This window comes from Corvus moneduloides, chromosome 1 (genome assembly GCF_009650955.1).
Source record: "Corvus moneduloides isolate bCorMon1 chromosome 1, bCorMon1.pri, whole genome shotgun sequence".
Taxonomy (NCBI): domain Eukaryota; kingdom Metazoa; phylum Chordata; class Aves; order Passeriformes; family Corvidae; genus Corvus; species Corvus moneduloides.
The window spans coordinates 84,405,130-84,431,423 of record NC_045476.1 but is presented as its reverse complement, the minus strand read 5'-3'; the positions used below and the strand labels follow the sequence as shown (position 1 = coordinate 84,431,423).

Here is a 26,294-nt window from a genome sequence, read left to right as displayed (position 1 = left end):
TTCCCCTCTAATCACAGCTGTGTGCTTCTAATTGCCTCCTACTACCAGGCAACCACTAGTTCAAAAGCATACCGTATTAAAACCTTGTGCCCTGTCAAATTCCAAGAGGGATTGGAGGGATAGCATCATTTAATATTGCAAATGGCTTACCAAGAAGAATGACAACACAGAGCAGGATTGCGATTAAAGCTCCTGTGCTCAAGCCAGCAGAGGAGAGGAAAGCTTCAGCATGGCAAGTTCTCACTCGTCCATCTCTCTCGCAGGCGCAAACCCGGATGGTGAGGGTACTGCTGCTGCTGAGAGGGGGCACTCCTCCATCAGAAATCAAAACTGGGAGGTAATAGATATCCTGAGTGGTTCGACTGTATCTCCTTCGTCTTGTCAGGATACTGGCTGTATTATCTACAATATCAAAACCAGAATAGACTTTCAGTGAAGTAAAAAATGAAAAAAAAATGTTATTTACTGCATGTTTCCCATCAAATGGAAGCGTGGACATCTTAAAAGTAGACAGTCCAAATCTGTGAATATGGACAGTCTAGAATTAAAATTTGTCAGGAAGCATTTCTGGCCAAGAGAGGAAAAAGAGGAGGTGGAGGAAAGTAACTAAGATTATGTAAATAAGATTATTTAAAACTCTTGTATTTTTATTGGAATCTAAGTGAACTTGGACAAACATTTTGGGACCAGTTTGCAAGTGTTTTCATTCCATGTTATGCTGTTGGTTGCATATGGACCCTTGCCAATTTGAACACCTGGAATTATGAGGATATTTGTTGTTAAATTTTTGCACAACACAAAATCCTCTTGAGTCTCAGAAGAATATTAAAATTTCTTTAGTAAATCTAAAATAAGACTTTCATCTTTAATGTTTGCAAAAGTTTTTAAAGTTTAAGTGAGCTTTCAGAAAGCATCTGAAAGGACAGTGACCAAAGACACATGCTATGGAGAGGTCTGGAGGAAGAGGGAAGGCGAAGGAAGGGAAAAGAGTGAGTATTACATGTTCTAAACTAGTAGAGTTTAAAGATAAGTATGAAAAGGGGAGATAGTGACATAAGACTTTGTCACCCTTCTGTTCCCTACAGGTCCATCTGGCATAATTTACAGTCAAAGAAAATCCACTGTGTATTAATCACACATTGCAAGAGCATTTGTAGGCATTAAGGAGGGTAGGAAGTTGCCACCCACATACCTTTAAATCCAAGAAATTAAGGGGCATGAAGAGAATGCAGGAGTAGAAATGCTACAGCAATATATAGTTACAGTTAATATTCATAGGTATAAAGTTTATTTTCAGTTTGTTGCCACCACTATAAAAGTATTAGCCCCTGAATAAAAGTCCAAGATAAATTAAAAAAGAAATTGGGGACAGTGAGAATTTGAGACACATGGAGTTATGGAGAGAGAGAGATGGAGACTGATAAATGGAAAGAGACGTTAGAAGAAGAGAGCTTTCTTGTATTCCTTGTCACATGGTTTCCAAGTTGTGGGGTTATGAGATTGGAATCTTTTAGCAAACAACAGAAGGGTAATAAGTACAAAATACATCTGCCAGGTTTCTCTTTCTATTACAAACAAACAAACAAGAAATTTTCTTATTTTTTCTTACCACTGTAGCTATAGCATTAAATAGCTTTATCATAATCTATGGAAAAATGAAATCCATGTCACTCTGTGAAAATCTAGTGCAACAATATAGCCAGTGTGTCATGTATTAGCCCATTGGACTGAGGCACACGCATTTGAGTGAAAGAGTTAAGTTTCTGTTTAAACTGGATTCAAGATCTGTTTCAGGTGACTGATCTTCATGCTACACTTTCTACCAAGTTCTGTGCAAAATTTTAAAACATTAACCCACTTTTCTCAACATTCTGTTTTGCATATCATCTGACAGTGATATTTAGAAAAACTGGTAATATTATCCCACATCAGCATAATATCACAAGATATTTGGTAACAGGTTTCACACAAAAAATACATGCATGAGCTGGGAAGTGATACCCTTTTTTCTAAGCCAAGAACTAAGCACTGGAGTCCTTTCTTCACAAGAGCAACACCCACAAGATCCCTCCACAAACCTCCACACTCCCCCCCTTCCCCCCCACATTTTGGAAATATCCAGCATGGTGAGTTTGTTATAAACTCATTAAGTGCTGTTCTTTTCACTTGGAGTGGGCTCAATAGAAGATATTTATTTATTTATTTGCTGTATGCCTTGGAGTCCTGCTTCTACTGGTTTATGTCAAGTTTGCTTCTACAAGTTTATGTTTTGATGACTGATGACACCAGCCACTTATTATGCTGTTTATATTAATTCAGTTTACAGAACCTTAATGGAACCAGAATGAGGCACACAGATAATTCTTTAATCTAAAAAATTGTGACAGAACATAAGAACATCATGTTGTGGAAATTATATTTCCATAAAGGTTATAAAATGTCAATGATATAACGTACTTTACAAAGTTATTTGTTACACATACATCCTTCCCCCAAAATATTCTGTATTTTGTTGTTCTGGGCCAACTAGGACTCTTACATAACACCCAGGCACAGTCACTGTTACTAGTATACACCAGCGACCCTTCTCAGGCAGTATGGACAAGAGCGCACCAGGTTTGTTGCCTGCCTCAGCATTATTCCAACAGTCTACAGATCCTTAAGCATCCCTAAACAGCTTCAAGCACGCACCATGACACACTGTGGCATGTAAATTCCTTTTGCAATATGATAACAGTATGCTGCTGAGCTGCAATATAACTTTCACATTATTCCGTAAATTCAAAAGAGAAAAAACCCCATGATAATGAAATCTGGGTTCCATTGGGTTCTACGAAGAGTCGAGAGGAGGTACAAGGCCAAGAGCTGTGCATGTTGCCTATGACATAAATTTAAAAAAGAGTGAATGAACTGCACAGCTCCAGAGGCAGCGATGAAAATGCTAGCTGACAACAAAAGCATCAGAGACTGAATATAATGAAGACGAACGGAGGATTCATGATCAGAAATCTTGCGGTAATGATAGAATTTAACAGAGAGAGTATTGGTAAAGACATAAAGGGAAGAACATTGAGATGTGAAAATGTATGCTATGAGGGTAACTGTGGACAGATGGGGGAAAATTGTGAGGAAAAAGAAATTAAAGCTAAGAGAAAAAAGAAGAGAAAAAAAATTACAAATGGGCAAATTATACAAGTCGATGTTACAGTGAAAAAATGTGAAAAAAGCTATAATTAAACCATGCTTCTATGGGAGGAAGGTTTTGCCAAAGAAGGAACTGATATTTTTGTACTGCACAAAATAAATACAAATTGAAGAAAATAGACATTTTTTTCTATCAGTGTTGTATTCCTTCATTCAATATTAAATTGTTTTTCTTGTACTGTTGATGCCATGACGATTTTTTGCCTTTTCTTTTATACCCCTTTTATACCTTTCTACAACTTCTGTATTCTTAGTGCTTTTCCCCTACATTCTTGGACTTGTTTGTTCAGCTAAGAGACTAAACATTTCAGAAGCTTCGTAGCTAGGGATCAGTGTGCCCCAGACCCTAAGGTCCTCTCCAGAACACATTCTGTAAAGTAAGATAGAACCATCCAGGGGAAGGCTCCTTGGGGAGGGGGGCTCACTTGAGCCTGTCATTGGGGAATCTTTGATAGATATGCTAATTAGTAAGACCTGTAATGTTATACCAGATCTTTTGGGGGTGGGCATTGCAGTGTGCATTTCAGTGCATTCAACCTGGACGTGTGCACCTAAGGATCCTTAAAATAAATACCAAGGTAAAATCCCTTTTTCCCTTCTAACCATGTTTGACTCTTGATTTTAAGACCAGGAAAAGGCATCACTGTTAAATTATACAACTAAATATTAGTATAAGATACAATGAAATATTAGTACAAGACACAATTAAAGGAAAATAGGGAACCAGTACAAAATTTTTTATTTTAAAGAATTGCCCTGGTGGAATTGTGTTGTTTGTATTCTCTTGATTAGTAAGTAGATTTCGTAGAAACAGTTACATGACACACACAGGAGTTTTTGTAATAACATACCCAGTGATAAGCACTCTCAAAGAAGCAGTGTAAAGCTTTTCCCTCAATGAAATTTCACAAATTTTAATACAAATAAAAATATGATCTTTCAGACACTGGCTTGGAAATTTTCTGTTCCCAATATTGTCAGAGGTGTTAATTCTCACTATAAGTCTATCACAGATTTAGATATGGTAACTTAGTGCATTGTGCTCACATATAAGTAAAATACTGGAAAGTATCTGAACTCTCACATACTATCTTTTTCTCATTAAATTTCTTAAAATATTTTACAAATAAGATATCTAATTTTTTTTTCAGGAAAAGAAACTGTGTCTGGTTTTCCAAAGATCACTGAGAATCAGGGATAGCACAGGATCAAAGCTAATCGTATTGCCACAATACAGACATTACATCTCTGATGCTCTAGTCAGAGCTCTGTTTCTGAGGACAATCATATGCAAAGGTATGCCAAAAAAATGAACAGATAGAAAAACGTTTAGCCAAACTGCAATATTGACTGCATCCTGGCAACTATTCTAGTGTTCTGAGCTTCCAGATTTTATTTGGTTTTGTTCCTTATCAAGCACCATTATAGGAACATGTTGGGAGAAGAGCTAGAAAGACAGCAACTTTTAAGAGCTTTGCACAGAACAAAAAAATCTCACAATCTGTAAAAGCTACAGGAAGCCAAGTTTAAAAACAGACACTGATGACCTAGAAAAGTTTATTGAAAGGGGAAAAAAGTTCTATCAACAGCAGTAGTTTGAAAGTGAGCCAGGGTGTTATGTATTGAGAAATTTCTTTGATATCTGAAAGCAGATACACCAAATAGTCATGGAATACAAGCATATAGGATAGCAGCAATAGCAGTAGGATGATGAGAACTGCAGATCTCATTGTTCTAGGTCTCGAAGGAAAGACCTTTTTATCTCAATAGATTTAAATGGTGAACTTCACCCCAGAGGAGTATGATAAGAACCAGGACTCACTCGAGATTAAAGGACTGAGTGCTAAGGGAAAGAAATATTTATCTGATTCCTTGTGTTGTACATTGCTCCATTTAATGATCTAAACTTTCTAATGATCTAAAATTACTCCTAAAATTGCTGTTCTTTGCAAATATGTCAACTAGAACTTAAGATTCATCTCATTAACCATGGGAAATGCTGCATGGCTGTAACGCAGCAACTCTTCACACTCTGAAGATGTGGTAGTTTACTAAGCCAGACTGTACACTGTATACCAGGCTGTTACCACAGTCTTTTTCCCATCATCTCTGCCTTTTTATATTGATCTTCTGAACTAAGAAAAGAAAGGAGAGCATAGGAAAATCAAGGAAGCAGAGATACAATGGTAACACCATGGAAGGTGACTACTGAAGCACATTGGAAGATGCTCATTTATTATTCATAATTTGAGAATTCCTTTGACCCATTATGCATTAAAAGCAGAGACAAGAGAAATGGAAGTAAAAAAAAAAAGTAAAATCCTGTTTATATCGTAAGGCATGTTTCAGTTTTCAGTTCTGCTCATATCAGCAGTTCAACTACCATAAATTTTCTGAGAAGTCATAAACTAATTAAACCCAAAGAAGATGTATTGGAATGATTTGCATTTCTTACATTTCTAGAGTTGCAGCAGTTAATCTGTTTATGTGGACAACATTGATAGGCATTTCTGTTTCGTTTCTTTACTGATAACTCTTGTAAATATTTTTTTTTTCTTTTTTGCTGGCTTCAAAGCTATTGCCAATGGGCAAAAAGCTATTACAAGTTTCCAGTTCAGTGGGTAGCAAAAATGAAAAGTAACATAGAACACATTTTTGGCCTGAAATATAGTTATTTTTTTATGGTTGGTTTGTGAATCACCAACAGGTTGCAATCCAGAAAAGAAATGCAAGAACCTCTACACTATACACTAACCTATGATCAATCTTAGAGCCAACTTCTCAAAATCAAAAAACTTTCAAAGATGTTCAGAGGCCTGAAGAAGGAAAATGTCTTCCCTCTACAGTAGTTGGTCCTGGTTTTCTGTCTGTTGTACTCATGGTAGAATTCCTTTTTAACTTCCGTATGTTGATTCTTGATAATACCTACTCAGACATTCAATCCATTTACAGTAGCAACACTTCTGTGGACTGTACTTACAGTCACCATGTGTGAAGTTAATTATGCACTTTCTCAGATATCATTTCTCTCGAGTTACAACTTGTCTTCTTTGCAGGATGATATTTCACAGAAGGTCAGCAGAAACTCACAGTAGCACATAACTAGAACAAGCATGACACCGTGATGTAAATGAAAGCAGAACTATGCAGCTGTTTACCCCTCGTGTTGGGTTGTAAAGTGGGGTTTCAATCCAACCTTTTAAAACGCCACTTCAGATGTCCTAGAACAACTAATACGTGGTCTGGTATCTGGCAAGCTCATCTGCAACTTGAAAGCCCTCAAGTTAGTTCACAGACACATTGTCCAATATGTTAGGAAATGAGAAGGGCAGAGCGATAAACAGAAGGTACTGCAAGAAATTCACATTGGGATGGGATCACTTACTCTATGGAGGTTGTTCTCTTTCTAGATAACATCAATGATGAGTAAAATTTATCTTTTTTTTTTTTACTATTTTTTGATCTGTGACACAGGGAAAAATGTTAATATATATCACAGGCATGTGTGGACGAACACATTCTAAATTTCATTTTATACAGATGCCATTGAAATCATTCTGCTCTAGATTTTACAGAAAACCACATCTCCATTTCTGCAGCTGTTAATGGATCTTCTGACATAAAATTAAGAAAATGGAATCTCCAGAATTAAGTGCCAGAAAAATGGCATACCTTTATTCCAATTCCAGAATATTCTCCATCACTGGACAATAATCAAAGGGCCAGATCTTTGAAATAAGTGGGCAGAGGGGAGAAATAAATTGCAAATACTATTGTGATATGATACCTTTGTCCATAAGAAATAAAAGGAGAACAAAAGCTACGCATTCTCTAGGGAGTTGCTCTTCATTGAAAGTAAGCTAAACTTAGTTTGCTATCAGAAGTCAGCAATCTCAATTTACTGAAGTAAGAGAATGCACGGATCTTATTGGCAGTGTTGGGTGAATGTGTCCATTATCTGCATAAACCCTTTTTGTCCAGGAAATTTACAATACCACTGAAGCATCCAATGGTAGACTGTATATCTTGTGATAAAAAATAGTCCCAGCAAAACAGTGCTTTACAGTGCAGAAAATTCTTAAATGTTCTAAGTGAACTGTTCTCTGAGACTTCAATCTATTTTCATCTCCTGAAATATGTTATGTAAGTTCTGAAAGTGAAGTGTGTCTACATATTAATGCTTGGAAATATGATAATAATGACGTGTTCAAACGCATTTTCCATCAAACTAAAAAGAAATGGACAAATATATCCAAAATTCTTTAACCTTCTGGATAAATATTATTATTTTTTAGGGTAAGAAAAAAACAGTACAAGTCTAGAATTCAATACATGGAAACTGACTTTTTGTGAAGAACTTCTGTCATCTTTATTCTGATTTCCCAACAGAAGATGTTTTTAGCCCCATATTGCTCTGGGAATTTTTTAATGGGATATGCAAAAGCAAATATTTCTGATTAGGCAAAAAGTGTAACTTTGTGATATTAGAAAAAGGATTACAAAATTATCTATGACAACATCCTAAAAAAGAAAGTGAGTAGAACACAGTCAACAACAAAATGTATTATGTAGAAGCTGATCTACAATATAAAAGCACAGCCAAAAAAGTACTTGGCTTCTCAGGTTTTAATAGAAATTGTAACAATTTTCTAGGCAGAATAAATTGTAAACAACCCTGTTTTCATCAAAAGCCCTTCATAAGTACAATTCCCAAACAACAACAACAAAAAATCTTCTCTGGGTTTGCTCTCTAAAGCTGCAGAAAATTATTACAACTTAATGCATTTTCTTTGTATAACAAAGAAATTCTATTACAGCTCTTGTTCTGCCTTGCTTACATAAGCACAGATACTGCATCATTTTGTTGTCTGTCCTCTTGTTCATATTTGTAAGTCTTTACTCTCTCTGAATAGTACTTTTCAGTGTGTAATGAAACTCAAATAGCAACAAAGAATCTCTTGCACTTTAAGAATAATATTCTGTATTTTCCTTTCTTCTTTCCTTTCGAAAGAATATTGTAGCACAAATGGAATCCAGAATGTGATCCAAGGAACTCTTCATTTTGCTGGATGGTATATTTGGTATAGCCCTGTGACTCTCTCCTGACCTACATTTCCCTGGAGGTTTTAAACTCTGCATTATGAGGGTGAATATTCCACAAATGGAGATTTAATATTGTGGAGATTTTCATTTAGAAAATGCACAAGTTCAGGCCCAGGAGATAAAAGTTTAACTGGTCAGATCTATCATCTGGACTGAGGCTTTAATACCTATTTAGTTCGCTGAAGCCATAGAATATTATTGACCTGAATCATACACACACTGGGATTATATATTGCTGCAATCTATACAGGTAGATAGGGACAAACTACAGAATTGTATGATTTTACAAGCCTTAGATTTCAGTCAAAGTGCATAGATACAAGCATAAATATTTGAACATCCAGTGCACTGCTCTGGAGCATACTGATAATAAATGAGTAGGGGTACATCCATGCAAAAGTCTGTTTGGGGTCAAAGAAAACAACTCTGTTGTTTTTGGTTAAGAAAACATGGGAGGAAAATGTCTACCGATATTTTTATGAAATGAAACCTTTTTCCTGAAGAAATAAAAGGAGTGGATGACTAGATTAGAAGGTGACTGCAAGAGGAATATAGTTTTGTAGAGACAGATACAGCTACTACTGACTACCATTTTCTATGTGACATCAAGAACTTGGGTTTATCATTCTGCAAAACATTATCACAAATTATGTTTAGGCAATTTTTGTCAGTTTTTTCTTTAAAAACATAACATAACAAACAAACAAATGAAACCCTCCAAGACTTCCAGCCTTTATAGAATTCAGAAATCCAGATGTAAAAATAGCAGCTGTCTTCTGTTAAGAACATTCAGATTATTTTTAATGCCTGATGCTTGAAAACATGAGTTTTCAAAAGTGTAAACTTGTCACAGACATAAGAAAAGCCTTTTCTGCCTGCCTTCTTTCAGCTATTTCCTAGAATAAAAAGCAACAGAATATCTGTTTCTGAATAGAAATAGATGAGAAATATGATAGTTGTAAGTGCTAGGTAACTGCATATTGTGCATGTACTTCATAGGTATTTTACTGATATTTTATGTATAGATTGTGTCACAAAGGAAAGGTCCCAATAAAGGACAGTGTTTAAGCAATACACTCAAAGTGTCTTTTACCAAGCAAAATCATGACTATGCATTTGTTTTTAAGATAAATTTCTTGTTATCATTTGAGTTAAGCAGTCATTTTGTTAATTATATGGCCGGTTTGGAAGTTGCATTACTTGAGTCTCTGTATGTGTGAGAAGTTTTATGCAAGATGCTACAGGAAGTGCATACTTTTGTACTTCCTTAGGTGAAATAAAAACACAATGCACAATAGGCTTTTACCTTAAAAGACACCTTTTTCAGCTCTTTCATCTACTTCCCCCCATAAAATTCAATCTAGGATAATCCAAACACTGATTTCAGCTGTTGATTGCTAAGTCACTGCTCATTGATCTTGGGGAAGTCACAAGAAAGCAGCAAGTGCTTCTATCCAAAGCTGAATATTTCTATCCAAAGCATGACATTGCTGTATCAAAAGCTTGTTAGAAGTTTGTGCCCTCTTATAAATCTGTGTAGTTAAATAACTTACGTAGTAATGAACACACAATACAGATCCAGCTTTAAATATGTTCAAAACCATAAAAAATCTACTTTGTCACAAACTACAATTTTAGTAGAGCTGTTCAAAAACACTTCTCGATGTAAGCATTTTGTGTTGAAACAAACATGCCTGTGTTTGGTCACTGGTTACCCTGTGCTACATGGGACAGCGAGAGTTATTGGTAAGACAGTCCCTAGTACCACGGAGTTCTGCCTATGTCACGGTGAGAAAAGAAGCCTCTCCCAGAATGCTTTGTTCTGTTATGGTAATCTACCCCAGTTCTATTTCCCTGGTTGGCCCATGGACCCTCCACCTCCTTGTTACCTTATATGTTCCATGCCTTAGAGGGTTCTCCCTTCCCTGTTCTCCCCATTGGCCTTTGCCCCTCACACTCCCCCAAAGTTTCCCTATTGGTCCCTGATGCTCCCTCCACTCTTGTACTAAAACCTAGACTCTGCACTGCTCTCAGTCTTTTGTCTCTAAAACCCTTCACAGTGTAGAAGCAATAAACAGCTCCTTTGGACATCTCTGCAAAGACCCTTCCTGCCTCTTTGCTGCCGATCATATTACTGAAGCTCTCCGTGTGTTTGTGCACACAGGCGTGTGTGAGTCTATGTAGCTGATGCTGCTGAGTGGCTTCGCTTTGGAGACGCCTTTCAGAGATCGCTACACCTTGTGCTCCGGCACAGAAACTACAGAGCCAGAGAGATCGCGAGACCTGTGGTCTTTCGCATGAGATCACAGTCCAATACTAAATGAGTTTGTTGGAAGCGTAGACTAAAATACAAAAATGCATAGTGGTACACCTCCTTCATTTCAGAAACAACAGTCTGGCCTTTGCTATAAAGCAAATATGAGTGGGATGATATATTAATCTGGGAAAGTGCTGGAGTCTCACTTAGGGAATATTTTTAATATATGAATTAGCTGTTCAATTTTTATGGTTATTTATTAATATTGATATATATTTATTGATCTGTGTCGGAAATAGAATATGAAATCCATTAATGTAGTCCAAGCAAATAGCATGATTTTTTTTCTGCTGTAAGTATAGTTAAACATTGGAACAGATTCTTTAGGAAGATTATACAGTCTCCTTCCCTGATTGATTTTACAAACAGATAAAAAAGTCTGTAAAGAATTGTTTCAATATCACTTTATGTACCAAATATACCAGCAATGGAGTTAATACATTACAGAAGACTACTCAGAATGCATTCCACAGCAGTACTACAAATATATAACTGTAAAATAGAGCAAATCCCACATGCTTCTACACGGGCAAACAAAGAAAACCCCACAACATGTGCATACACAAAACCTCAAGAGGAAAATTTAGACAAACATTTAATGTTTACTCTTATTTTCATCAGGTTGCAAAATGGAGACCACAAGGTAATACTTGACCAAGAGCAAGGCTGATTTAGGTTTGGGTTTTGGAAAGGTTAGACAGTTCTTTCACTCAAGAAATGTTCAGAAACACTTGGTTGGGAGACTCTGAGAGATGTTTTCCTTCTGGGCCTATCTGTTATGAATTTCTGATTGTAATATTCAGGCACACTTTCTTAGGGATGGCATGAAGCAAAAGACTATCATCCAGGAACCACAGAAGGACCTGCTCTTGGTGTCACGTCTGTAAAAGTAAGCATGAATTCCAACTTTTATGTCCCTTAGGTTTTTTTCTCCTTTAAGCAATAATTGGCAATAACCTTGACAGTACCCAGTCAGTGCTACTCTCCTAAAAGTAAGTGAAATTTACATATTTTTCATTAATCCACTTTTCAAAAACATTCCTGAATGTATGAATTATAAATGCTAAAATAAAATGGAATATAAATCCAAAATGAAATATCTGATTATTCATAGTTTACAATATACTGTGTACACATGTCCTTGCTATCCAACAGCTCAGCAATGACATATTACAGTTTTCCCTTTCTATCAGGAAATGCATGGAAATTGTTCTGTTCAATTGAGACATCCCAGACAAAACAGAAGCCCATTTCTTTGAGATTTATGTATTTGATTTACCTTCATTGTTCCTTAGAGAAAAGTTGGGATTCAAAGAAAGCCCTTCATCAAGAGAAAAATGGAATCTTGCACCATTTGCAGAGTTATCTTTGTCAGTAGCAGTGATAGTCTGAATTACCTGAAATAAAAATTAACAGTGACTGTGTTGAAATTTGAACTTGACCCATATAGTACCTGACCTCAGCAGGATGCTCAAGTTTACCTTATTTTAATTTTCTACTTGACTGCTGCTGAATTCAACAGATGAAATGACTGGGTCATTAACTCTATTTCTCTAGTAGGAAATATTTTAGGAACAACACTTCAGAGCCAGGTAAAAGCATCTAAAGTATCTATACTTTCTGATGTTTTGATACAGTCGGGACCCGGTATAGAGATTATCACCATCTGCATTGCATCCTGCTGAGTTCCTGAATTAGTGTTTTAGCTAAATGTCTGTTTTTATGGAGGCAATAGACAAGCTGAACCAGGATGGTCTATGTAAAGTGTCATCTGCTTGCTGTCCTGATAATTAGATGTACTTCAATATTGGTAAGGAAAAATAATTAACTAAAATAGCAGGTATATATTACCATATTTCTGCTTAAAATTCCTGTGAAGGATCAGTTTTAGACTGCCAGAGAACAGAACAAGAAGAACAGCAGCCACTCCTGGCTTTAATTTAGTTTGCCCAAAAAGGAACAGAACTGGATGTAGCAACCATGTATGAGAGAGGTATTTTTGAAAGGTAGGACCTTTGCCTTCGAAAGCCCTGGTGGTTTTTTAAATTTACTTTCAACTAAAATTGATCTAGGCTGTTGGAATGTGGGACCAAACAGTATTTCTACCTCTGCTTTCATTTTCATGCTGAGTCTTGAAACTCAAGTGCTAAAGTGGAATCCAATAAAAGTTGTTCTTGTGATACAGGCAGTGAAGCCCACACAGACTGCTGCGCAGACCAGATAGATATCCTGAGGGAAGCATAAAAGGGGGAGGAAAAATGCTCTTTTCATAAGAATTTTTTCTGTTCAGTGTTCAGCTATACTCTGTCTGGACTGAACCTGAAACATAAACAGTGCAGACTCTGGTGGTTTGGTCTGTTTTAAAACTGAAAGACACCACACAATTCTCTACCTCCATTCACCTAAGAGAGGAAAAACAAATATATTTTTAAACCATGTTCTGCTTTGGGTTGGGGTTGAGTCAATTTTCTTCACAGTAGCTGGTATGGGGCTGTGGTTTTGATTTGTGCTGGAAAAGTTGTTGGTAACACAGAGATGTTTCTGTCATTGCTGAGCAGGGCTTGAACAGCATCAAGGTCTTTTCTGTTTCGTGTACCGCCCCGCCAGCGAGGGGGTGTGGGTGCAGGGAAAGTTGTGAGGGGACACAGCCAGGACAGCTGATCCCAACTGACCAAAATTTTCCATACTGTATGATGTCATGCACACTTATGAAGCTGGGGGAAGAAGAATGGAGGAGGGGATGTTTGGAGTGATGGTGTTTGTCTTCCAAAGTCAACATTGCTACATGTGATGTTGCCCTGCTCTCCTGGAGATGGCTGAACACCTGCCTGCCTGTAAGAAGTGGTGATTTCCTTGCTTTTCTTTGCTTGCATGTGCAGCTTTGGCAATACTATTAGACTGTCATTATCTCAACCCACAAGTTGTCTCACTTTTACTTTCCTGATTCTCTTCCCCATCCCACTGGTGGGGGAGTGAGCGAGTGGCTGCGTGGGGAAGAGTTGCCAACTGGGGTTAAGCCATGACGTCTCAATAGGGTATAATGCTTATTCCACGTACTATACACAATAAAGTATATTGCACTGACTATACACATCTGAGACAATTATCAATACTTACGATGGTTGCCAAGAATATTTTACAAGTTTGCCTTAATATTTTTTTGCTGAAGTGGAGCAGAGTAAGATCAATCTGAAACAATCTGAAATATCTATAATCATGCATACGACTTTTACCAAAGTCATGGCAATATTGGTTGAAAATTTTGGCAAAAGCTAATTTCTCACCACTGAATTTTGAAAAGGTGGCACAACTGTTAGTGAAACAACCATGTAAAACCAGAAATATAAGATTTTCTTAGCTATATATGTTTAATTCATAGTGTTGAAATGGTATGTGACACAGCAAGACAAAGAAAAGGGTGATAGAATATGTTCAAAAGAATCAATTTCTGTTATTATTCAAATACTAAAAATACTGTTAAATACCATACACATCTGTAAAAACTTCAGATAAGAAAAATATGTTATTTTGTTAAATATTTATTTGTAAATCCTCAGTGGTGTTTCTCAGTGAAATATAAGTCAATTTGCCGTGCAGCTTCAGCTTTTATTTGACAGCCTTGTGGATAAATTTTCATCCTGTTGCCCTGTGCTACATAAAACATTCAGTGACATTTTACAGAATGCTGCTTCAAGAGCATGCCATTTTGCAACAAAAATACCTTTGATCAAGGCCTCAGTGACATGACTAGTATAAAAATTATTTGGTTTTAAGACTAACTTTATAACTCAAAATATACTGTCTATATTCCCTGATTTCACACACAGAAATTCAAGTATTCCCTGAACTCATGAATGTATGTAAAAAGTATAGCACCACATGGTACAGAAGTTACGTTTTTTCACATAGAAAATAAACATTGTATGTTTACTAGGACAGGTCAAAGCATTTTCAGAGATCTGTTTTTAAACAGAAAGTTCACGCACTTTCAGAAAAGATTTCTAAGACATTCATTCAGTGGTGAGAAACAAGAGTATGTGTCACCTTGACACCCAAATGTACTATTAACCCTTTTCTAATTAATTGACCAAGTACTTAATAGCCTATTAGTAGACATTAAAATGTACCTTGCAAAGCCTGATTAAAATAAAAATGTAGACACATAACCTCAGCTTCAGTAAAGCCCAGTTGACAACACTGATAGGATGAAACTGAAGGGTCATGCTATTCTTTTAAAGGTGAGACATGACGAGAAAAGAGAATTTCAAGAACTGAGGAGAACTAATTGAAGAGGACAGAGAGCAGGTGCTAAATTCTACTCAGAATCTTTTTAGAACTGAATCAATAAACAAGCAAATATACACATGACAAACACATAGTAGAGGCATTCCTTGCCAGCTAACATTGATTTCTTTTGTGGAAGATGGCAAAATGTCATTTTCCTACATTGGCTAAAATTGGCAGTCATTTACAAAATCAGTATATGTCGAGTAGTCAGTATCCTCCAAGTCTGAATGTCATCTAAGATCAAATCACAGCTACTTTATCTACTTTAATGTATAATATCAACCAGGCTTCACTTGGAATCTATTGTAGATACTTAGTCTATCTTCTCAACTATATGATTACTAAGTGACTAAAGCTGTCACTTCAGCATGGAAATTATCGTCTCCTCACAAGCATTTTCTTTTTGACATGCCTTAGGGTTGGTCATTTAAGCTTAAGGCTTAAGCATTAAGCACTTGAAGCTTTTTTTTCTTTTTTTTTTTAATGCAAAAGGTAGAGCAGTGGAGGGAGAAAGAAGCAGGAGATAAGGCTCTGCAATTAGATGATACTGTGATTTCACTCCATAGAAGGATCTTCTAATAACAAACAAGCAATAACAAAAAGACTTCCAATGGCAATCTACTGGTTAGTTTATCTCACACATAATAATTTCAAAATAGATGTGCTGAGGAAAGAAATAATTAATGTTAAGGACAGTGCAACCAGGAAGCCCAAGTCAAGCAGATGTCCCCAGCAGTACAGAATTTGTTCTGTAGAGATAAATATTATGAAACATTCTCACAGGATGATGGATAACTCAAAGTTATACTGTCTTTTTAGTGATTCAGAACCACCTAGTTAGGAGCACTTTTTAGCATATAGAACACTTGTGGCGTTCCGCAATGTTTATTTGCCCCTCCCTAATATTTGTTGAACACCATCTTACTTTTTTCTTTCCTTAGACTAGATGGTAACATCTGAGAAAAAGACACGTACTTTCTTGCTTTGTTTTGGATTTTGTTTAGTGTTACATTTTTTCTAAAACCTTGTTGTGAAATACAAATAAAAAAATCTCATTGCAAATATGTACAGGAGTCCTGTTAGTTGAAGAATACAGTATCAAGCTGGTCCAGCCTTTGGTGTTAAACCATTGCTTGTAGAGTCCCTCATAGTAGCACTTATCTTGGGTGTTAAATTGCAGCGTTGCCACGGTCAGGAGTCATTCAGACTTGCAACAGTAGCTCAGGGAAAAATACAAGGCTGACCCAAATAGTGAGCCAATGCTATTGTATCCCTTAAAGATCTCACCTGTAAATTATCATTTGTAAGACTACAACTGGAGAATTCAAACTTTGCTGTGAAACATTAGCTACCCACAAGGAACATTTCTGAGATAGCTTCACTGCCTGCTTTACTTTATTATTGGCTATATAAAATGAACATTTACTGCTAAATTATGTAATTTAAAAATATAAGAAAAAGTTGAAAGCAATTGCAATTAATGCTTAAAAGAGGTTTTTTTTACATTAGTTTTTAAAAAATTCTAATTCTTCTATATCTGCCTTTATTTGAGGTTTTCAGAACATTATTTTTACTTTAATAAGCATTTAATAAGAGATATCAAGTTTCACTGCATACCTGCATCTTGATCTTGATTCTATCTCAAGGAGAATAGAGAGGAATTGGAGAAAGTTTAAAGGAATAAAAGATGAATGATCAAAAGTCTAGAAGGGCTTTATCATGGATTGCCCCAGTTAAGTAGGACTGACTCATTCTGTATAAGATACAGCTAAGGGACAATGTGCTAGAGTTTTATGCATGTCACAGCGATAATAAATAGGGATCAGCTGCACTCCGTCTTTATCTCCCAAGAGAACTGGTAAATATAAATTGAAGACAGTATGGAAAGATTAAAAAAAAAAAAAAAGTTAGATCTTCTTGAAGGATGCAATTGAACTGCAAAATGCCTTGGTGCATGAGGTAGCAGATATCAAAAATTTATGTTTTTTATAGGAAAAGTTAGACAGGTTCATATGAGATGGTTATTAAAGGATTATTGAAAATACAGAAACCACATTTGGATCAGGAAATGACCCGCAAACAATCTGAAGTATTTGTGGTAATTGTCATACACACTTGCCGTGTTCTTATACTGTCCTTTAGGTGCCAGCTTTTGGCTACTGTTAGAGTGAAGACAACTTTGATCAGGCTACAGTCAGACGAAGTATGGCATTTTTATAGTCTCAGCTCTAAAATATAAATATATTACTATGCATTTGTGTACACTGCTTTCAAGGATTTGATGAAAATAATGTTATTACTAGTAATATATTCCTCAGGAAAGATATGAGCTCATAATTGAAACATACAACCTGTGCAATAATGAAAAACAAGCATAGTGTGGGTAAAAACTCAATCTATGCAGAAAAGCAAAAGCACTTGTTAAAATTGTCAAACCCTGGACTGCAATGAAGTGCATCAATCAGAGGAGCAGCGGCTGGAATATGATTCAGCTATTCAGTCTCAGTTCTGGCCCTTCCCATGCTCATAGTTGTGAAAAACCCATTCAAGATCTTTCATGTAATGACCCTGCATAGACAGGGCAACCAACATGCAAAGAGCGAGGATGTGAGCCATGCTCACCAGCCATTTCAGTGAGCTGCATTTGAAACGTTGCTACTATGTGGCACTCACATGAGAGATGTTAAATCTGCTTCATTCACTTTGTTCAGCATAGTGGCTTGTCAAATTCTACCCCTTATCTGGCAGGATTAAAGTTTTACCTGTCTTTACAGAAGATAGTTTGAGTATTTTTTTTTGCAGCAGCAAGAAAGAGATATTGAACAAATGCCACATTTTTCGCTTCTGTCTAATACAATTAAAATTTCAATCAAATGCAAAATGCTAACATGAAATCAGAAAGAATTATGACATGTTCCAAACTTCTGACATATGTATCATTAAAAAAAGTAATTGTTATCACTGGGAGAAATATAGTGCGAGAGTTACCTGACCAGGCTTTGTGTTTTCACAGACGATGATATCATAATCTCTGGCAAGCTCTGGAGGATTGTCATTGACATCCAGGATTCTAACACCAACTGGAACGTGGCTCACTAGCCTAGGATTGTCTGCAAAACACACAGGATGTTATGAAGCCTTTTGAAAACAGGATGTTATGAAGCCTTTTGAAATACTCAATATTGAATGTCATCCTCAATTTAAAAGTGGTTTATTAACACAATAACTAGATGAAAACTGGATGCAGTTACAGAAATTTAGGTAACAACATACTAAAAGATGTTTGTTGTGGTTCATTAACTGTTTTGAAAAAATAGCAATTAAAAAGAGTGGGAAGTATTTTGTGAGTCTCAAGTCGCTTATATCAAATAGAAGTTATTCTGGAAATGAAGTGGGAGGAAGCTGCTAGACTTACATGTTACACTGTATGCTAAGAAATGATTAATTGCTTGGTAATGAATGTTAAAGTGTCATTAGCATATTGAATTAAATCTAATACAAAAAAATATTAAAGCATTTTTCTTTTTCACAGTTCCTTAAAGGGTTTAGAAAATAAAATGCAACTATAATAATAAAATATGAATGCATAAGTACATATAAACCTTTCCCAAGCTTGAGTTCAGGTTTCTCACAAGTTACTATGGTATTTCACATAGTAATTAGTGAGTGTGGTTTAGGAGAAGAAAAGAAAGTTTAGCAGAAGTGAGTCTGGCTTTTGCAGGAAGAAAACAATGTTTAAGTAACAATGCCTTAGGCTGTGATCTGTACTTTCATGAGAGTTCACCCTCAGAAAGATTACAGTCTCAAAAATGCAAGAGAAATTGAATCCTTTCAACAAGAATACACTTTCCATGATAAAATGAAAAAAAAAACCCAAACCAATTCTTTTTGATCCATAACACTCTTGTTCTTACTTCTAAGTAGTAAGGTAATTTTATTTTGTTGAGAGAATTATGTATTTCAACTTTTTATAATTAACTAATATATGGCTTCTGGAGTCCATACCAGTATCAATCAGTTAGATGACAAACTTTATCTTATGTTCACCAACTAAATGAGACTATCAGTAGAAGACATTAAAGTCAATGTTTCAAATACAATGAAATGGAAGAATAGGGTATTACAGATTGACATTTTAAAAGTTCATGTCCCTGTGTGTGTTCATGAGAAGAAAAGAAAAATAAAAAAAAAAAAAAAGGAGAGAAACATTAGTAGTCCAAACTTCATTCACCATGGTTATTTTGTTCCTAATGAATCTTTACCATGTTTCTGTTAAAAAGGGTCATTTTTAAAATGCCTTATACTCATCACACCTTTAATGATCTCTGTTCAGAATTCTGGAAAACATTGATTAGACACATACTTGGCTTTAAAGCTACCAGTGATGTACACTCATGATGAAAGAATATTTGAAAATGTTGGACTTAATTCAGCAAATGGAGAGACCTCTCCTTCTTGGTTTTCACATGGGATACTAGCCAAAGCATCCAGGTCTTAGAAGTTCCCTCAGATTTTTCACATTTTCTTTTTAACTAATATGTATATGTTCAGATGATGATTTTAATTCACTTTTGGAACTTAGTCAACCATCCCCATAAAATGTGAATAGAAAGGAGACAAAAAAGTCAAGAGAAAAGGAAGAATTAACTAAGAGAGGAATGCTATTCTCAACTACCATTAGCATTAGAAGTTAAAAGAACATTCTCAGAAGACATTTATAGACTTGAAAATTCCATTTTCTTGCTGAAATTTTCCCTGACAGTTGTTATTTTCAGCTTTATGCTGAACCTGTGAATATCTTTGTAACAGGTGAACTAAGGGACTAAACTGGACTATCTTAGCTGTGTTTAAGCAAGACTGAGGCTTTCTACTGCTATTTCTATTCCACACCTTTAGTGGAAAACTTTGAGGAAAGTTAAAATGCTAGTGATATATGAAGTGAAGGTAAGGAAGAATGACACTTGACTTCCACTAAGAATTTGGGAGAAGGGAACCATTATCTACCTTTGCTGTTATTTCTGAAGGAAGCAATCTTCTCTCCAGGAGAACACTTGCAGTATGAGTATTAATACAAAAAGATGTTTGTTCCTTTCCTGGATGTAGGTCAACAGATTGTGTAGAACACCACAAGCAGTAGAGATTTAAAATTTCTTACTGCTCACTTAAATATAGCTTGCAACTCATTTAGGTAACTTCCTCTGTCAACATAATCAGACAATTAAATTACAAAAATCCTCTAATTACAATTACAGAACATGATATCTATGGCTCAAAGAAACTTCTGTTTTAGGGCTTTGTTGGGGAGGTTCTTGAATATAATTTGTGAGGTATGTGAACTAGAAAGTGGTATAAATGAAAGCAAGGACAATGCACATGGAGAGAGAGTACATAAATCATAGCAAGGAGCTGGAAGGCAGAGATCACTGTAAAGAGTTAATGACAAATAAATCCATTTGGGAGGGGATTCATAAATGATAATGAAGAATTTGAAGATCTTAATACTATAGAAAACCTGGAAGAGCTTTAGCAAGAAGGCAACAGAAGTTGTGATTATCAGATAATCACAGGATCACTAAAAAATCTTAGTTGAAAGGAGGTCACTGGTCCAGTTTCCAGCTCAAAGCAGGGTCATCTTCAAAGGTATAAGGGGGTACAATATATCTAAGAGGAAGGGAGCGAAAAAGCAGGGAGAGCACAGGGCAGAGGATACCATAGATAAAGGACTGCTCTGTAGGCCTGGCATGTTTGGAATAGTTACTGGGGAAGGAAAAATCAAACTTTTTAGTCCAGTGCGTGACAAAAAGAGTTAAATACTTTTGTTTCAGTACAGTGTTGCAGACCTCTTTGCCCCACCTTGAATGTGTCCTCTTGTATGACTCCTGTCACTACCACCCAGAGCACTCTTACTCGAGTAAGTTAGATTTGCAGTAGTTTTACATAGAGGGTTTATGGAGATTCAGTAAAGTTACCTTTATTTCTTTTGCAGCTGTTTTGCAGTACAAAGAATTTATAAATACCTCATCAGTTTGAAAGTGCTCTTTATGCACACAGTAATATTAGCAGCTCTCTGGAAGCAGGTACCTCATGGGATCACTGACATTTGCAGGAAAATTTCCATACTGACAGGCTACTCACTAAAAAATGCTAATAGGTACAGTATTAACACCACTTACCAAAACAGTCTTGAAGAGTGTGCATACAACATAGATTTGCATGCAAGGCGACAGAACAATTTATAATGGGGGAAGAGAATGTGAAGGAATTGAAGGAAATACAAGGTTTTTCCTTTTTCTTAAGTTTTGATTTTGAGAACTAACATAAACTCCTATCTTTTTCAAGAATACAATTCACCTGCAATCTCCAAACCAATCTAATAATTGGCACTTTTAACTGTACATTTTTCTTAATTAGACAAATTTCTTGCAGGAGTTTGGCAGATTTCCAGTTTTAAGATAATCAGTGCTGTCATACATTTCAGGCCTGCACATTACAAAATATTCTGTGTCCTATTAGCATTATGCCTCAAGAGCAGATTTTTCAAAGTGAATGCTCTGTTTTAAGGGGTAACGGAAGCAGAAACATTGCTCTGATTCACCTATGCTAGGGACTTGCTTTCTTATGCTTGAGACTTTTCCCAGAATAAACAGCTCTTTTTCCAGAACACTAAACATCTGTAAAGTGAATCAATTTCATTACCAGATCCTCTATTGGCAAGTCCACTATAAATTTACAGAAGACCCAATTAACAGCCAATGTGAAGCCTTGAGTCTTCTCTTTGACTAGTTTCTGGGGGCAAACTTTAAAACCCCCATTTAAGAAGAAAGATTTTTTAATGCAGTTACTGATGTCTGAGACTTCCTTTTCACAATAACAAAATTCCCAAAGGCTTTATGAAAATAAATTCTACTTGAATGACTTTCAGAATTGAAGTCCTGACATCAACAATCTTTTGTGGGTTTGTTTATTTGCTTTTTCTTGTTTTGTTTTCTTGGTTTTTTTCAACTTTTTTTTTAAGTTAGACTGGTACCTAACTGTAGATTCTTTCATAACTGTTTTACTGTATAAGCCCATTTTGACATCTTTTCAAGACCTTAGAATGCAAACCAATACTTAGGAAATTCAACTAGCTCTCTACACCATTATTTTTAAAGAGAAGTACAAAGCACTTATCACACTTCTCTAATAAAGATTAGTTTTAACATATTAGAAGAATAAACATAGATCTAGGAAGAATAAAATATACCACTGAAACAAAGCTAAAGTGACAAAAGAATGTCCAATATGCAAATGAGAGTGGCACTATTCATAAAATACTGGGTTTAATTCAGGATGGTGTATATGTGATAAACTAAATTTTCTGGCAAGCAGAAAATTATGCAGGATCTAGGAATAAGTGTAATGTTCCAGTCTGGTTTTTTCTAAGGAAGTGGGTATCTCTAAATAATGTTATCTGAATTTGGATAGCTAATGTTTTATTTTTTTCTTGTAGCAAAATTTAACTTTTCGCTGATGAACACAAAGCTGAAGGTGGTGCTCAGTTCTCTTGGATCACAGTAGCAGTGATAGCAGCAGCAGCTATAGAAGCAATAGTAATAATCATAGCATTGCACTAGACCAAAAACATTTAGAGCTTTCAAGCTGGAAACTCCCTCTTGCCTTAATGCAAGCAAAATTCTCACAGACAATGTTGGTGTTGACAGCCTGATTAGAACAGGGCACCAGAAAATATACCAGTTCTGTGGCTGGAAATGCCCTTTTTGAAATTTCTGTCACAAAGCTTCCCATGGGAAAATAAATGCCATATGATTCCAAGTTCTATCCTTTCTCTGGGGCCCCACCTTGGGAGCTAAGAAGAGCTGTACCCTACCCCATTTTCAGATGATAATGTAGGAGTACCTTCATCATAGCTTTTCCCAAAGAAACAGGAGAAGAAAATCCAACATGCCTAGAAGCCAATGACTAAACCAATATAAATAGGGAATAAGCATTGAAATTGGAATTAGAAGCATCATTTCTTGAATAGGATGGAGACCTTACTGCCTTTCAACAACTGTTGGATTTTTTAAATATCTTTTTTGTAGGCTTTCCTTATTGCATTGATAAGTACATTTAAAAGAACAGTAGATGCTGCTACATATGATTTTTGAACACTTACAGGAACTGTTATTCCACCACATCTCTGGGCAGCTTGTTCCAGTGCCTGACCACTCTGTCAATGAAGAAAATTTTCCTAATATCAAGATAAAATGTCCCCTGGTAAAACTTTAAACTGTTTCCTCTTGTCCTCTCACTTGGTACTAGGTAGAAGAGGCCAACCCCCACCTTGCTGCAACCTCCTCTCAGGTGGTGATAGAGAGCAATAATGTCTTCCCTGAGCCTCCTTTTCTCCAGGCTAAATGGTTGGATTCAATGATCCTAGAAATCTTTTCCAACCTTAATGATTCTATGATGCTATAAATTCGTATTTTTGTGATGCATTAGTAGGCAGCTTGCCAAGGCTTAAAGTAAACTGTGTATCATTGGTAAGTTTGGACAGGGTACCAGTACTGCGTCCAGCTCTCACCAGTAAAAAGATACCAGATATCCAGGTCATCACTACACCATGACCAATAGAGTCTCAAAATTCAGACCCTGTAGTTTTGTTTTTACAATCTACTTTAATCTGTTTTAGATTTAGGGAAAAAAAATTGTCAGAATCTGTTTCTTGGAAAAATAAAGTAAACGTTACCAATACCAAAACTCTTTCTGAAACTGAGCTAGCAGGCAGAATGCAAGTGAGGTCAAAGATGAAGAATGAACATGATTTTTTCCTCAGTGAAGGCAGGGTTTATGATAACAATTTTATTTCTGTTACTGTAATGTACCTATAGAGATAATAATAGATATAGCAAAACAATACAAAAAAAAATATTTCCTTCTAATGATATTTAAAAAAAAAATTAGTGAATTTCATTGTTTAAGTCTATTCTCTATTGATACACAAATCATTACATTTGAAGAAAAAACTGAGACTGAAAATCACTATGAGGACATTTTTTATTTATTGTAAGAAAAAATTCAAAGAAAAACTGAGACATGAATCTAGCAGCAAACTCACTGGTATTAAACAATCATCCTGCTGTCCACCAGATACAAAGTGCTAGGAGATTGTAAAACTGCAACAGCATTTTGTTCTGATTTAGATTACTTTCTTAAGGATATTGTAAAGGAAACATTTTTTAAAAAATAATTATTTGACACAAACTATTAGAGTTATTCTTGGTTATGTGGAAAAATTTAAAATGAGAAAATAAATTGTCACAACATCTTGTTCTTTTGTTTTCATGCTCTCTGCCAGGATACTATTCCTCTAAAGACTTATTTCTTTCAGGCAATGCATATATTTCTTTCATGTGTTCCAAAATAAATGGAAATGAATTGTTTATTTTTGTCTTTTCATTTCACTTTTTATAAAATAAATCAGCATGCCTCCTAATAGCATTAGCAGAAATACTATGTATACTTTATACCTCCCCTCTAGCTTCAGTTATCCTTCTCCATATGACAGCCTCATGTAGTGCTATCAGGAGTAATATATTTTAATATTCTACCAAAATCTTAATAATATCTTTTCTGCAACCACAAAATGTGAAAAAGAACTGTCAAATTCTTCTCAAAACTTGCTGTTTAATGACAGTAATATGAGTAGCAATATCCCTGTGATTCCAAAGAACAGATATAACCACACCTCACTATAACAATACACTTTATCTCTTTATTTGATGTAATTATAGGACTTTCTTCTTTCAACTTCTCAAGGGGTTTTATATTTCACTGCTGGAAATTATTATTTGTCTCTGTGAATCCTGTTTTCCTCTGAATTATGTAACTGTATCTTTCTGTTATTGTTTTTACCAAGACACATTAAAAAACTACTTATGCTATAATTAGAAAAGGCACTTTAATGTTTTGTATTGTAATTCTTGTAAAATAAGTGTTCCAAACTTTTATTCTTTTGAGCTATCCTGCTTTTTCACATATTTTAATTCTGAACAGGGTTTGTTGTCACTCTATTAAAACATGTCTGAAAGTTATTTCTTTGAGTAGTTTTTTGCAATGACAGGATTTTCACGGTGTCCTTTCCATAGCACATAGGGTATTGCATATTTTCTCAATGAAGCACTGCTCTAACCCAACACTTCAGTATTTTTTCCCCTGAAGTTCATATAAGGAATATGCATAGCAAATAAAATACAGAAGACATATAAACAAAGACAAATATATTTGCTTGGTTGGGGTTTTTTTTCCAATATCCGATTTTGTCTAATACCTTGGAGATTTCTGGGGTTTTTTTCTGTAAAGTCAACTGCATAATGATGTCTCTTCAGTATTTTGATTTCTAATCTGTTACAGTATCAAAGCTCTGTATATACAGTATCCATCATGTGGTGGTTTTTTGCTGTCTCTTTATAGGTTTTCATTAAGTCTGGGGGATCTGACAGAACCTGGCAGGAACATCATTATTTCAAGTCTCCTGTTCTATACAGCCTTGCCACAGCTTTACAAATTAGGAACTCTGTATTGACCCTTCAAACACAAGTTTTTGCACCCATCATATTGAAGTTTTCCTTTAAGCAAATAGTGGAAAATTGCCTGATTTTCCATTTTCAAACAATTGCAGAGCATTTTGGAGACACTCAGAAGCACCACAACTCCATCGCCAAACTGTTGAGGATCTATCTAGTTAACCCAGCAATCCATTCTACACACTGATATGATAACCAGCTGGGTAAGAGAAATATGCAGAAATTTCGCAGTAGAAAGCACCTTTAAAATCTTTGAAATATAAGTGCTTATCTTGCTTTCAAAAAGTCACATTTCTAATTAGAAGTACAGTTATTATCCATCTAAATGTTGAATATTTTATGAACTCCAGTAATCTTTTGATGCTAACACCCTCTGAAAAACATATCTAGAAGCTGGTTTTCTCTGTTTTCTTCTTTCATTTTCTTCTCCACACTCAAAACACAGTTCCCGGTATAAAAAAATCACAGAATCATTGATTTTGAAGGTGACTCCATAGATCTGCAAGTCCAACTTCTCTGCTCAAAGCTGGATCTACTAGGGTGCATTAGTCTGGGCCATGTCCAGTTGAGTTCTGAATAGCTACAAGAAAGAGAATCCACAACCTCTCAATGTGACCTGTCCCAATTTTTGATCAATCCCACAGTAAAACCATTTTTCTTATTTGGTTTAAATGGAATTTTCTGTATTTCAATTTGCACACATTGCCTCCTGGATAGTACTCAGATGAGTCTTTCCTCATGTTGGTCATCTTTAGTCACCTTTTACACTCCCCCTAACAGTTATTTAAACACACTGATAAGCTCCTTATAAGCCTTCA

The 26,294-nt window shown here is 35.7% G+C and overlaps 1 protein-coding gene across 7 annotated transcripts in view; it reads right to left on the bottom strand.

Moving 5' to 3' along the window:
- Positions 1 to 26,294, bottom strand: part of CDH18 (cadherin 18) — a 524,400-nt gene that overhangs the window by 9,875 nt on the left and 488,231 nt on the right. For 6 of the 7 annotated variants that reach the window (XM_032117579.1, XM_032117622.1, XM_032117588.1 and 3 more), the window contains 3 exons: positions 17,900 to 18,021; positions 11,904 to 12,021; positions 151 to 402 (listed from right to left, as the gene is read on the bottom strand). In XM_032117579.1, the coding sequence (XP_031973470.1) occupies positions 151 to 402; positions 11,904 to 12,021; positions 17,900 to 18,021 (492 nt within the window). Of the gene's footprint in view, positions 1 to 150; positions 403 to 10,805; positions 11,506 to 11,903; positions 12,022 to 17,899; positions 18,022 to 26,294 lie in introns of those variants that run through there. The other variant, XM_032117631.1, reaches the window with a different exon arrangement.